Source organism: Aegilops tauschii, chromosome 3 (genome assembly GCF_002575655.3).
Source record: "Aegilops tauschii subsp. strangulata cultivar AL8/78 chromosome 3, Aet v6.0, whole genome shotgun sequence".
In the NCBI taxonomy this organism is placed as follows: Eukaryota; Viridiplantae; Streptophyta; class Magnoliopsida; order Poales; family Poaceae; genus Aegilops; species Aegilops tauschii.
The window spans coordinates 43,839,957-43,853,329 of record NC_053037.3 but is presented as its reverse complement, the minus strand read 5'-3'; the positions used below and the strand labels follow the sequence as shown (position 1 = coordinate 43,853,329).

Here is a 13,373-nt window from a genome sequence, read left to right as displayed (position 1 = left end):
TGAGACCTAGCCTCAAACAGCATGTAGGGTTATTACCGGATGATGTTTCCCGGGGCCCGAAGCTGTCTAAATCCCTGTCTTATGTTGTGTCTCTCGATTCCACCCAACCCCTCTCAAGCTACCGCATAGATGCGTTGGCCTCGCGACTAAGTCCTGACACTAAGGACATCTGCCGTGACAATTCCACGACAACACCCATAGGGGTATCATATCATCGCACGTTCGCTAAATTTCACCGCTTTTGTCAGTTTTCATGCAGGAACAAGAGCTGAAATTTGATTATACGAAAAATCCTCTAAAATCAGAAAGAAACGCAATCTCGTTTATTTTTTTAGAAAGAAATAAACTCTCGCGGAGCACCCCGCATTTTTTTACCGTTCAAGCTTCGAAAAGCCTACGCGGCTTTCCCCGTAAAAAGAAAGAATTCAATTTCACCAGCCCGCCCGCCCGCCTCGAACCCGTTTTGGCGCCAAAAGAGCCCAGCTTTGCCGCCTAATCCAGTCCTCTTCTCCCCCCCAAACCCTCACTCTCCCATCGTCCAATCCCGCCCAGACAGCTCCCGAGCCCGAGGCGCGCGCGAACGCAGCCGCCGCCGCCGCCCCCACCGCCACCATGCCGAGCCAGCAGATCCCGGCCACGCCGGTCGGCGGCATCACCTCCCGCCGCCACGCCAAGCTCCTGCTCCATCTCGTCGAAGGGGACGAGGGTGCCGCCGGCGGCGGCGGCGCGTCCGTCAAGGACCTCCGCCTCCGCCGCGTCGTCCCTCCCGCGTCCGCGACCCTCGACGTCTCCCCCGAATGCGCCGCGGCCGCCGCCAAGCCCGGATCCGTCCAGATCCAGAGCACCCCGCCGGAGCCCGTGGCGGCCGCCGAAGACCGCGAGAGGAAGCCGGTTAGTCCTCCCCCCCCCCCCCCCCCCCCTCTCCCGGTCGTTTCTTGATCTGTCTCGTACCTCGCGCATCTCTCGACCTTTGTGCGGTGTCCCATCTCATCTCGCTTCGTTTGTGAATGGATCAGATCCTGCCGCGGTCCAAGCTCGTGCGCGACCCGGGCTCCTTCGGCTACCGGCGGCTGCTCCCTTTCCTCAACCAGATGGCCAACAAAGGTAACACCAGCCAACCTCTTATTTGGTTTCCCTCCTCTGTGTTCATGCCCTTGGGCTAGCAGTTCATTCCTCATTTCCCCAATGTGCCTTCCAGGTTCAGACATCTCAAGCGGCAAGGACATGCCCTCGGAAAACAAGGTTCCCATCCCAAGCAAGGAGCTCAGCAGATCTGACTCTGGGTTGGCCGATGAGATACCTCCCGTGGATGGGAGTCAAGGTGGAGCTGCTCCTGTTGATTCCGTGGAGCCGCCTGTTGTGAAGGCTGGAGCAGACACGGAGATCTGTGACAGTGTCAAAGAAGAAACCAAGGTTGCCCCTGTTGATCTCGCAAGCACCAAGCCCGTGAGTTTCTTGACGCTACTACGCCTCTTGTTTGCGTCTGTAAATTAAGCAGGGTTGATTGCATTTCCTGCATAGCAGTTTGATAATCTGTGGTTCTGCTCGTTTCAGTCTCTTGCCCGCTGCACGAGGTCAAAGTTTGTTCATCACCCGAGCTCGTTCAGCTACAAGAGGATGCTGCCATTTCTCATGGAGAACGGTGAGTCGACTGCTGTGTGCAGCTTACTGTGATCTTACTGCGCTTCTCTTGGAGTTCGGCTTTCTGATGGTGTGCTATTGTCTTTCTGTACCAGACATCTCCTCTCAGGAAGGAGACAGGGCCAAGTGTAGAAGATTGTCAGAAGAGCAGCAAATGACATCTGATGAGAATGATGTCCAGGCTAGTGGACAGATTCAGTCTGCCACTGCAGAAGTTTCTCTGGATGGCAGTGCAGCTGAAGTGCAGAAAGCCACACAAGGAGAGGAGTCAGCTTCAGTTGGAGACTCACTGTCTTCAGAGAAGGGTGAATTTGCATCAGACGCGAATGCTGTCCCGGCCGGTGGACAGCGCCAGCCTCCTGTTTCAGAAGACACTCCAGATGAAGGAAATGTAGCTGAAGTTGAAGTCACAGTGGAAGAGAAGGCATCAAAATCAGATGAGAAGCCTGTTCCTATGGATTTTGTAGAGCCGCCTATTGTGAAGGCTGAAGGAACTCAGGAGGCAAAGGATTGCTGTGACAGTGTGAAAGAGGAAACCAAGATTGTACCTGGTGATCTTGGAAGCAGCAAGCCGGTGAGCTCTCGAAACTATGTCTCTTATTTGCACGTGTAAATTAAACAATGTTAACTGCATTTCCTGTATAGTTATGACAATTGACATCATGTATTCTTCTGCCTGTTTCAGTCCCTTCCCCGCTGCATGAGGTCAAAGTTTGTTCCCCATCGAAGCTCATTTAGCTACAAGAGGATGCTGCCATTTCTCATGCAGAATGGTGAGTCCATTGCTGTATTTTGCTGTTTATGATCTGTGACACACTGACACTTATTTTAGAGTTGTTTGTTCTTATAGTGTGCTGTTGTCTTTCTGTATCAGAAACCTCTTCTCAGAAAGAAGACATGGCCAAACTTCAAACAGTCTCGGAAGAGAAGCAATTAGCATTGCCTGAAAATGATGTGTTGGCTAGTGGAAATCATCTTTCTGTCTCAGAAGGCTCTCCTGAAGCATGCTACCAAGCTGAACTTGACAGAATTGTAGAAGAAATATCATCAAGACCAGATGAGAACTATCTTTTGAAGGGTGTACAGCTTCAGTCTGCTGTTCCACTTGCAGAAGTCTCTCTGGATGTCAGTACAGCTGAAGTGCAGAAAGTCACACAAGAAGTGCTGGCTTCAGACGGGGACCTATTATCCCCAGACAAGGGTGAGCTAACATCAGAGAGGAATGCTGTCCTGGCTGGTGGACAGTGTCAGCTTGCTGTCTCAGATGGCTCTGCTAAGGAAAGTGATGTAGCTGAAGCTGAGAGGATAGTTGAAGAAAAGGCAACAAAATCAGATGAGAATTCTGTACTTAATGGCAGAGATATCCAGTCTGCTGTCTCTGAAGTATCTCATCAGGATGGTGATACAGATGAAATGAAAGAGGTAACAGAGAAACCAGTATTGACTGCAGATGGAGATGAGTCAAGTGGATTAACATCAGATAAGGGTGAGTTTCTGATGAAAGATCAGCCTCAGGCATGTGACTCAAAGAAGTTACAATGCAATGCTGATCTTGCTGTGGCACAACAATGCCAGAGCCCAGAGTCAAGATGTTCTATCAAAACAGTAATGGTGGATGGTGGAGCTGATCCACATGGTGCACCAGAGGGACATGATTCTGTGGCTTCTCTTGGTGGCCTACTGCTTGATGTGGGAATGATCAGCAAGCCTTCTGAACCTTCTATTGGCTCACCCTTATCAGCAGAGGGAATGCCTGGTTGTGTTGCACATGCTGAATCAGGGTTGAGTAAAGTGGGCACACCGTCTCCATTGGGTTCTCCTTGTTTGGAACAACAACGCCTTTCTCCGAAGATACCCTCCCCTAGCAGTGGCGCTTTCAGCGGCGCCTCTTTTCTGAAGAAACGGGGCTTTTCTCCCAAGAAACTTTCTCCAAAGAAGGGAATACTTAAGAGGCATACAATGGGGTGCAGGGGCATCTGCATGTGCTTGGACTGCAGCGTATTTCGTCTACGTGCTGATAGAGCTTTTGAGTTCTCTAGGAAGCAGATGCAAGAGGCAGACGATATAATAGTGAACTTACTGGAGGAGGTGGCAAGTCTTAGGAGTCTGGCGGAGAAATCTTCTGGCCAAGTAAGTGTATTCACCGGCACTTCACTTTCAGTTTCTCGTCCTTGTGATATATTTTGCTTTGCAACTTGTTTTACATGACTCATGATCTGCCTAAATGAAAATTCATTGTCAGGACTAGGAATTATTTCAGGCTGTCACCCACATATGCATTTTTTAAACTTGGCTGCACTTTCCAAATCATGGTTATATCTGGCACGAGCCCTCTGCATGGTTGTGATGTGTCTGTTCGCATGAGAAAGCTATTTATGTGTGCAACTCTTGTGAGCACATACTAGTAGAACATATTAGGAAGCTGGCTTTCAACACTAAATTAAAACCTGGGAGTGCAATGCCTGTAATCTGACCTGTTAACTCATCTTCATTGAGAATCCTGTTTGAAGATTTTAGCTGCCTGTAGCATTACTGTGACTTGCAATATACTTGCCTTTTGTTTAAAAGAAAATCTCAGTACTGAAGAAACATTTCTGTTAAATCTGCAGCAGGAGCAGATGGAAGCTTGCGAGAGGGCGTTGCGGGTAGAGGAGGTGGCCAAGGAGCGTCGGCAGCAGATGCTGGCTGAGCTCAACTCTCACTGCAAAATTCCTGTGAGTGGCCTCCCTACCTTGTGCAACGGTTTGGCATGAGAACTCGCCGGAGTCGGTTTAACTAAACAATTGTGTCTTTGGATGAATTCAGGGCCCAAGGGTGAAATTCGCTCAGTACGTCGAGGGAAAGATGGCCACTTCTCCTTCCAGCAGCAGCAGCAGGAGGCAATAACCCCATTTGCGAAGACGCCGGTGACTGACCGGTGATTGATTCGCTGCGGGATGTCTGTGGTAGCGCTGAATTTTGTGGGAATTCAACGCAGTTCAATGCAATTGTTGTCTCATGATTAAATTATGTAGAGAGAGGTGGAAGCTCTGTTGGTTCCACTGAAGGAAGAAGGAACAAAAGCTGGTTGTGATGTGTCTGTTCGCATGTAAATCAAAGTTTTTTCCTAAATCAAAGCTGTGAAACTGGAACATGCCAATCTTGTCTCATTTTTTTTCTTAGATATTTTTTCTTGCGATGAAACCCACTCAGCAATTTTAGCCCTCTTTCACTGATGAATTTCTTGTTTTTTTGGTATTTTTTGCGGTATGGCTCAAATCAACCATTCAATAAATCACAGGTTGATGAACTGACAGACAATCCTGAGCATATTAGATAAAAGAAGAGAGAAAAAAAATCAAACATGGAACACACACGATAGCTAGCTGGTGGTCTTGCTGTAGTATGTATGGCGCCGGAGGGCTAGCCGGCGTAGACGTGGACGCCGACGGCGACCATGAAGATGGCGCAGAAGGCGAAGAAGATGACGGTGTGGACGAACATGGCGATGCCGTTGGTCTTCATGCTGTGGAACTCGGGCCGGCCGCGCCCCCCGCCGCCGGGGATCTCGCAGATGAGCCCCGGCAGCATCACCACGAAGAAGGCCGTCGCGATCAGCACCGGGCCCCAGTCGCCCGACATGGATCCGATCAACGGTGAGCGCCGCCCCTCCCTCAAGAGCTCTCTGTCCGTCTTACTAATGCTAGTGCTGCTCTCCCAGCTAGGTTTCCATCTATAAATAGATGTTGGCGAGACGATGACGACGACGGTGATGATAGTGTGGCGTGACCGTGACCAGATCAGTCGAGCTGCCGTGCCGTCCGGGGAGGAGGGCCGGCCGGCCGGCCGGCGAGAAATTGTCATTAGCAGGCGAGTTCAAGTGTTGAGTGGACCGGGGCAACAAAACAAAACGCATCCATCATATCACGGCTTCTGAGACCCCAAGGCTGCAACATCTTGTGAGACCTAGACAACTTTTTTGCAGTCTGGAGGAAGATCACCTGTGTTTCTTCTGATAATTCTGCCTTAGCCTCGTGTGCTACACCACCAGCTGAACGTGTCATCTTTTTCCTGTTAGTACCAACCACTACTGTATATTTGACTGGTGTATGTGTGTGTGTCCGTGTGCAGATAATGTGTCACTGTCAGAAGCTTAACGACGCAGCCTGCATGCATGCTCACTTGTCAGTACGGCTACACAACAGGCACACCAGCCAGCTACAGTAGCCAAGACAGACACCGTCCACCATATCCTCACTCTGGCTCTCTCAAGACTAGGCTCAGCTCTTTCACCGAAGCAGCTCTGCATCATTCTCTGAATAACTCTCTGAATCACTTGCAGCCTGAATGCAAGGCTACACTGAAGCAGCAGCAGCAGCAGCTCTGCATTATTATCTGAATCACTTTCATATCAATTTACACACGCCAGTTCCAAAGCTGGAGCAGCGACGTTTTTATTCCTGTTCCTTTTCGAGACGAGGTCACACTCACCTAAGCTGGATTTTGTTCCCTTTCTGCGCCACTCACTACCCAGAAAGCAGGCTTTCGCCCCGCTTTGTAGATAAAAGCCAACACAGCAGGGCTCGCTACCACGACTCGACACCAAACCCTTCTTTGTGACCTACACTCATTTTGCCCGACACATGCTGTAACTACTGACCTTGTTTCCTCGGCGCCGCTGCGCCGAAGCAGTTTCAGGGAGAAGAGAAATGCAAACAATCTGAACAAGGATGGAGGTTACAAAATGAAAATTTATCTTCAGAGGTGACTGAATCTTAGCTACTAGAAGCTAGGAACAAATTTCTTTCTCAATCACTCTCAAAACCAGGCTCAGTTCTTCACCGAATGCTCTGTGCGTTTCTCCATTTTGTTCCTTTCCTGCACCACTCACATCCTACCGCGACTCCACACCAAACAATCCTACCCGACCACACTGTATCTGACAGACACTGTAACTACTACTGCTAACCTGCTTCGTCCTCTCTTGAAGCAGCTTCAGGCACAAGGGAAATGCAAGCAATCTGAATGATGAAAAGTGTCACAGAAACAGAGCTTTATTTATCTTGAGGTAAGCGAATCTAGCTAGAAGCAAAGAAGCAGTTTCATCCTCAGTCGCCACGGCGACATTGCCGATCGACACGGCGAGCGAGGCGAGAGACACTATTATGCATGAACCGACAGAAACAAGACCCTAAAAACTTTCAGAGAACCCAACCCAGCTACATGTTCAGCTGATGGATGGATGGCGAAAACACGAAACACCGAGTTCGGTTCAGGGGCCGAGGTCGATGTGCACCCCGACGGCGATGAGGAAGATGGCGGCGAAGCTGAAGAAGATGACGGAGTGGACGATGATGGACACGGCGCTGGTGTGGAAGTTGCCGAACTCGATGATCCGGCACTTGCCGGGGATCTGGAACAGCAGCCCCGGCGATAGCAGGATGAAGAGCACCAGAGGGATGAACACGCCTGCCCAGTCCTGCATCTTCTCCTCCCTCCCTCTACCTTCTATCTCCTCCTCCTAAGGTAGAACACAGTATGCTCTGACACACTGCTGGTCTGTCTATATAGCAGCTAAGCTAGGCAGTCTATCTCTTTGTGCAGTCTTTATATAATGGCCATACAATGGATACCAGTAGATGGAGGAGGAGGTTGGAGCAGAGCTTTCATTCATGCACATGCCATACATTCCAGGGAGAAGAAACACGGCCTCTCTACTTTAACCACAACAGGCAAAGGGCAGCCGACCCTTTCATGAGCACCAAAAATGGACCACTTTTCACTTGGGCAGTTGGAGCTTGGAGGCAGTTAGAAAGGTTGGAAATTTTGTTCCTAAACAATATATATGGTGCAGAATAAAATTAATTGGATCAACAATCATGGCATGCTGTTCATGTTTCTGTCTCAACAATATACCATTCATGCTTCATGCTATTCATGTTTTTCTGTCTCACAAAACATGCTATTCATGCCTTTTCTGTTCCTAAACAATCTGGTGTTTAGGGGAATAAGTTGCCTGTGTAGGGGTATATACATGGCTTCAGAAAGGGAGGTCAGCTAGGTTAACCATTGGTTGGTGAGAGCACCTAATTAATTAAGCTGGCACTTCAAAGTCAGACCAATTAACTGGATAGGAAGAGGACACCTAAATAGAGATCCTCACAAAAAAGATTTCCCTGACCACACAAAAAGGATTCCTGATAAAACAGCTAGCAAAAGCAAGTTCCTTGTTACCAACTACTATTACCTCCGTATCAAAATATAAGACATTTTTTAGGTACGAAGGTAGTACACAATTAGACAATAGGTACTGATAATTTGAAATTTGTCTCGGTGAAAAGCAAAAGCATGAACGATGATGGTAGCTAAAAATGACACGCAATCAGATGCGCGTTCGAGAGAATGAAAGAAGATGGTTAAAGCATGAACTAGTAGAGTCCAGACCACCGCAAACCTCATACTAAGTCTTCATCATGATTTGACGGGTTAAAGCATGTTATTTGTAAGTTCCTTGTTAAACGTCAATAGTTACTGCTAATTAAATTGTCATTTTAGTTACCAAGATGCTGATAATTTCCTTGATAATCAAAATGCCGCTTTAGTTAAAGATAGTGTCAACAGGACCAGTCCTGCATCTTCTCCCCTCTCTACCTTCCGCCTCCTCCTCCTCGGATAGAATAGAAGATGCTCTGTCTCTTTGTGCAGCAGTGCTATATGGTGGCCATACAATGCCAGTAGCTGGAGGAAAGGAGGTTGCAGCAGAGCTTTCATGCATGCACATTCCATTCATTCCAGGAAGAAACGTGGTCTCTTTAGGGTTACCACACCAGGCAAGGGCAAGGGAAGTCAGGTCTTTCATAAGCACTAAAAATGGACTACTTTTCACTTGAGCAGTTAAGAGGCAGTTGTAAAGGCTGGAAATTTCTGTTCCTAAGCAATCTGTTGTCCAGTAAATTAAATGGATCAATAATTGGTGCTGGAGTAGTTAACAGAAGTAACTGCTATCTAGTACTCCCTCCGTAAAGCAATATAAGAGCGTTTAGATCACTACTTCAGTGATCTAAACGCTCTTATATTTTTTTACAGAGGGAGTATGTCATGCCATTCATGTTTCTGTCTCACAATTAAACCATGTAGAGCAGAATTCAGATGTGTATGTAAGACTGATGAAAAAGGAAACTGAGCAGGTTACTGCATGCATAGGAGCTGATAAGAGTATACTTATTGTTGGTAAGGGGAATTTGTCTAAAAGAAAGTTGTCTATGTAGGAGTACATGGCTTCAGAAAGGAAGGTCAGCTAAGTTAACCATTGGTTGGTTTTGGTGGACAGCTAACTACTTAAGCAGGCCCATGAACTGGGTAGGCAGAGGACACCTAAATAGCCACACACCAAGTCTTACTAATTTTCCTGACCACACAGAAATGGTTCCTGATAAACAGCAAGCAAAAGCAAGTTCCGGATTACCAAGTTACACCGATAGGCAATAGTTACTGGCGATTTGAGCGTTGTCTTCTTCATAAGGATCCTCTCTTGCAAAAAAGCAAAAGCATGAAAGATGATCATAATTAAAATGACACGCATTTAGATGTGTGTTCGAGAACATGAAAGATGATGGTGAAGTAGTAGAAGAGTCCGGACCCCCGCAAATCTCATGCCAAGTCTTTGTCTTGTCGTGGCTTGACAGGTTAAAGCATGCTGTTCATAGGTCTGTCATATTGACAAGATTAGACCACTGCGTGTGTCCGTGGGTGAGACTGAGAATATGTATCGGTTAGGGAGTAAGTGGAATGTCGGCGTCGGCTACCAAAGCAAAAACAAGAATGGACTAGTGGTGTGCTGAATGGACCATGCATGCATGATGAAGCCTTTGGTTGCTTGCTTTCTGAATCAAAAGCATGAAAGGGACCTTGTTTCAACTCCAGGTTTATCAGGAACTTCATTACTTACTCTAGGTCCCCTGCTTTACACAATGATAGTGATCTATGACTTGCAAGAATACGGAAAAAAAAATACAAGTCTGACTGAAAGTTTGGTAACAAGCACAATCAGAAAACAGTCTTAAAGACAGACGCAAAGATGAATCCAGCATCAGCAAAGGTGTCGCAAATGATCATGTCGACAGAAACACAACAAACGACTGAAATGTTCGAGGAAGAAATCCTGTCTCTATTAACAAACAGATATGCTTGTCAGGATAGATCTCTCCTCAATAGCTGCCACTGCACTAGCTGGGCTTTGCAGAAGAAACATTGAGATATAAGAAGCCCAATGGGTTATGATCCATATGAACCAAACCATGGCCAATCTAAAATGAAAAGATAACAGGATAAGCTTGATTATGTCCAACTTGAAATCATACATCCCTCCAGTCAGTCTAACTTTCTCAGTGAACAACAAATTTAAAGCAAAGCACCATAGGTAATCATTTGCCAACGAGAATTGCCCTCCGTAATTTTTCATTATAGATATAATATGTTCCTCTCTAACGAGATTCAAGCAAATGGTCCACACAGCATTACATTTCAATGTAAAAATTAGTTATATTGGCAAACAGGGCTGTATCATGAAGGCTCTTGAAGGCCCATATTCAGTTATAATTATGTCACAAGGCTCTTGGCGAATCCAGGCATCCAACACTGGGTCAACCAACTAGTTACTACTCCTGATTCCTCCCCTTCTGTGTCTGCTATGCTAGTGTTTCAGATGATCATGCTCACAGAAGTACAAATACGACTGGAATGCTGACTACTTAATAGGCTTTGCCATAGAGGTTGAGATACCAGAAGCTCAATGGGTTATGGACTTGTGGCCCATATAAACCAAACAATGTCCACTCTAAAATATATAAATAAGAAGATAAATTTTATACACCCCTCCAATCAGTCTCAGTGAACAATAAACTAAAACAAACAAAGCACCCCAGGCAATCATTTGTCAAAGACAATTGTCCTCAGTAAACTTTTGTTATATATAATATGTTCCTCTATAACAAAATTCAAGGAAATGATCCACGGATGCGCACTCTACATTTCAAGGTACAAATGAGTATTACATTGGCAAACAGAGGTATATTACGAAGGCTCTTGGAGCCCCCTATTCAGTTATGAATATGATCATGTTACATGGCATTTCATATATACTAATATTTCACAATATTGTAGATGCTAGCCTGCAAAGTACACTTATCTAGTTAAGGACTTGAGGTGGTACTCTTACTTGTCAAAGATGACCTCATGGTAACAATTGCAGACTCATTTGCGCCTAATCGCCTGGCCTGCTTGCTTGCCTGCAGAAAACCTTCGATGGCTCGTCTCACGTATGCGTCGGCCTGCTTCACGGTCATCTTTTTCTGCGTCTCCTGAGCGGAACTTGTCAACATGTAGTCGCCGTTCAAGAAGCTTGCTAATTCGATGAGCTCACGCTGGAAATCCGAGAGAATTCCGTGCTCTTTCGCTGGTGTTGCTCTCTCAAATGGCACTTCTGGCAAAGTCTCTGTAAAGGATGAAAACAGAACAAAGTTTCCCAAATTAAGCAGAGAGCATCCAAATTAAGTGAATTGTGACTGTAGTTCTGCCAAATTTCCCATTCTTCATTCATACTCTAAGCTTCAAATTATGTAGAGAGCATCTGAATAAGTGGAATTGTGATGACTATGATTCTGCTGAAATGAATTCTCCATTGTGTTCATGTGAGAGATCCTCAGTAGTAGTAAGTAGAGAGGATCCAAATTAAGTGAAATGTGATTATAATTCTGCTAAATTAAGTGAACTCTGACTATAAATCTGCCAAATTCCCCATTGTGTTTATGTGAGAGATCCTCAGTGGTAGTACCTGGGCAATCTGTCCTTGGTTGGTCGAGTTGGGTGAAGATGTGCTCAAATGTGCCTGCCCATTCGTCTCTCTTGGTGAGGAAATCAGATCTGAGGTTGAAGATCTTCTTGATGGTCGCCGGGATGGAGGAGTGCTCGTACTCGGATGTCGCCGTCGGCCCGTTCGGCGGCCGCCCCACCACCGTCCCCTTCTTGATCCACGGCGATACCATCATTGTGGGCACCCTGACCCCGAGCCGGTCGAACTTGAAGAAGAATGGCACGGGGCCCCTGAGGCCGTCGGGGCTGGGCACGCCGGCGACGGGAGTGGCGACGTGGTCGTAGAAGCCGCCGTGCTCGTCGTAGGTGACGATGAGCAGGGTGTCGTTCCACTGCGGGCTGGCCCGCAGCGTATCGTAGACGTCCTTGACGAGCCTCTGCCCGTTGGCGACGTCGTGTGCCGGGTGGTCGTCGTCGGCGGGCGTGCCGGTGAGGTCGAAGTACCTGGGCTCGATGACGGACAGCGCTGGCAGCCGCCCCCTCCGGGCGTGGTCCCTGAATGCGGAGTCGTAGAAGTGGAAGCTCTGGGCGGCGGCGCGCACGGTGCGAAGGTTGCGGTAGAAGAGGGTGGTGGGGATGGTCTTGAAGTAGACGTTGAAGCGGCGGCCATCGGCGGCGAGGGAGTCGAAGATGGTGCGCTGCGGGTAGCCGCGGAGGAGGTTCCACTTGTCGTGGGCGACGGCGCCGTGGGAGGTGGCGGAGTAGAGGAAGAGGCGGTTGGGCTGCGTGGGGCCCGGGAGGGAGGAGAACCAGCGGTCGAACACGGCGAAGTCGGCGGCGAGCGCGGAGAAGGCCGGGAGGAGGGACGGGGTGAAGCCCCGCATGACGGCGGAGGAGAGCAGGGAGTTGACGGAGAGCGCGGAGCGCACGAAGCCCGACATGGTGGGGGGAGCCGGCTGGTCGGCGGCGCCGGCGGTGGAGTTGGGGCGGAACCCGAAGACCTGGTCGAGCACGTCCTCGAAGGAGTGGCCGGGGTCGTCGGGGACGACGAGGGAGGCGTCGGAGGAGACGCAGACGGGCGGGAGGGAGGAGTTGGTGGGGTCGGCGTTGCACTCGGCGCCGGTGAGGCCGTCGATGGGGAGGCCGAGCAGGCGGCGCATCCAGCCCAGCATGTGGTCGAAGGACCGGTTCTCCAGCGCCAGCACCACCACGTTCTTGATCGGGCTTGCTCCGCTAGGGGCGGCACTGGACGTGCCGGCGGCGAAGGCAAGGAGCAGGAGCAGCAGAAGCGCCCGCATTCCCATCGGCGGCGGCATTGCCGTGGCGGTGGCGGTGGCGGTGAGTGGTGAGGGAGTGTACGAGCGGAGGAGCACGGAGAGGAAGGGAAGTTGGGCTGGCCTGGCTGCTTTTGGCGGTATTCGGTCCAAACCTCTACTCGAATATTTTAATATGTTGGGCCCATGTACTGTTGGGCCCTGCGTATTCCCGTGTTACATGTTGGAAGTTGTGGCGTACGACCGTATCAGTAAGTAGTCGGCCGTTCATCTCGTGTGACAAAAAATCTTTCCGAAAATCATCTAATTTTTTTCTCGAATACGCACGAGCTTGCGTGTCATATTTTATAGAAATGGGTGGATAGAGAACCCAAGTCCACCATAGATGTTACTCCCTTCGTTTCTTTTTAGTCTGCATATAAAGTTTGGTCAAAGTCAAGCTTTATAAAGTTTGACTAACTTTATATTAAAAAAATATCAACATTTATAATATGAAACTAATATTATCAGATGCCCCATTGAATGTATTTTCATACTACTATATAGTTTTAGTATTGGAGACGTTCATATTTTTTATATAAAGTTGGTCAAACTTTGTGTAGTTTGACTTTGACCAAATTTTATATGCGGAGTAAAAAGAAACGGAGGGAGTACATATAAACTATCATG

General features: G+C 48.2%; 4 protein-coding genes across 4 annotated transcripts; 1 reads left to right on the top strand and 3 right to left on the bottom strand.

The window, feature by feature from the left end:
* The first annotated feature begins 513 nt into the window (after positions 1–513).
* Positions 514–4,772, top strand: LOC109777513 (uncharacterized). Its single transcript, XM_020336135.4, has 9 exons — positions 514–891; positions 1,017–1,104; positions 1,199–1,446; positions 1,555–1,642; positions 1,737–2,215; positions 2,327–2,414; positions 2,516–3,771; positions 4,251–4,355; positions 4,447–4,772. The coding sequence occupies exons 1-9, from the start codon at positions 613–615 to the stop codon at positions 4,525–4,527; spliced, it is 2,712 nt and encodes a 903-aa protein (XP_020191724.1). The 5' UTR covers positions 514–612; the 3' UTR covers positions 4,528–4,772.
* A 159-nt stretch (positions 4,773–4,931) lies between these two features.
* LOC120976425 (uncharacterized) lies at positions 4,932–5,864 on the bottom strand. Its single transcript, XM_040403387.3, has one exon. The coding sequence runs from the start codon at positions 5,482–5,484 to the stop codon at positions 5,044–5,046; it is 441 nt and encodes a 146-aa protein (XP_040259321.1). The 5' UTR covers positions 5,485–5,864; the 3' UTR covers positions 4,932–5,043.
* Positions 5,865–6,658: 794 nt separating this feature from the next.
* Positions 6,659–7,214, bottom strand: LOC109777515 (uncharacterized). The gene has a single exon (XM_020336139.4). It carries the CDS (start codon positions 7,103–7,105, stop codon positions 6,893–6,895), a length of 213 nt encoding a protein of 70 aa, XP_020191728.1. The 5' UTR covers positions 7,106–7,214; the 3' UTR covers positions 6,659–6,892.
* Positions 7,215–10,571: 3,357 nt separating this feature from the next.
* LOC109777514 (non-specific phospholipase C6) lies at positions 10,572–12,846 on the bottom strand. The gene is made up of 2 exons (XM_020336138.3): positions 11,453–12,846; positions 10,572–11,113 (listed from the first exon to the last, which is right to left on the bottom strand). Exons 1-2 carry the CDS (start codon positions 12,744–12,746, stop codon positions 10,812–10,814), a joined length of 1,596 nt encoding a protein of 531 aa, XP_020191727.1. The 5' UTR covers positions 12,747–12,846; the 3' UTR covers positions 10,572–10,811.
* Positions 12,847–13,373: the final 527 nt, after the last annotated feature.

Coding starts and splice junctions, on each gene's coding strand:
- LOC109777513 (XM_020336135.4), top strand. CDS start 613: ATGCCGAGCCAGCAGATCCCGGCCACGCCGGTCGGCGGCATCACCTCC. Junction 892..1,016: donor AAGACCGCGAGAGGAAGCCG/GTTAGTCCTCCC, acceptor TGAATGGATCAG/ATCCTGCCGCGGTCCAAGCT. Junction 1,643..1,736: donor GCCATTTCTCATGGAGAACG/GTGAGTCGACTG, acceptor TTTCTGTACCAG/ACATCTCCTCTCAGGAAGGA.
- LOC120976425 (XM_040403387.3), bottom strand. CDS start 5,484: ATGACAATTTCTCGCCGGCCGGCCGGCCGGCCCTCCTCCCCGGACGGC.
- LOC109777515 (XM_020336139.4), bottom strand. CDS start 7,105: ATGCAGGACTGGGCAGGCGTGTTCATCCCTCTGGTGCTCTTCATCCTG.
- LOC109777514 (XM_020336138.3), bottom strand. CDS start 12,746: ATGCCGCCGCCGATGGGAATGCGGGCGCTTCTGCTGCTCCTGCTCCTT. Junction 11,114..11,452: donor ACCAAGGACAGATTGCCCAG/GTACTACCACTG, acceptor CATCCTTTACAG/AGACTTTGCCAGAAGTGCCA.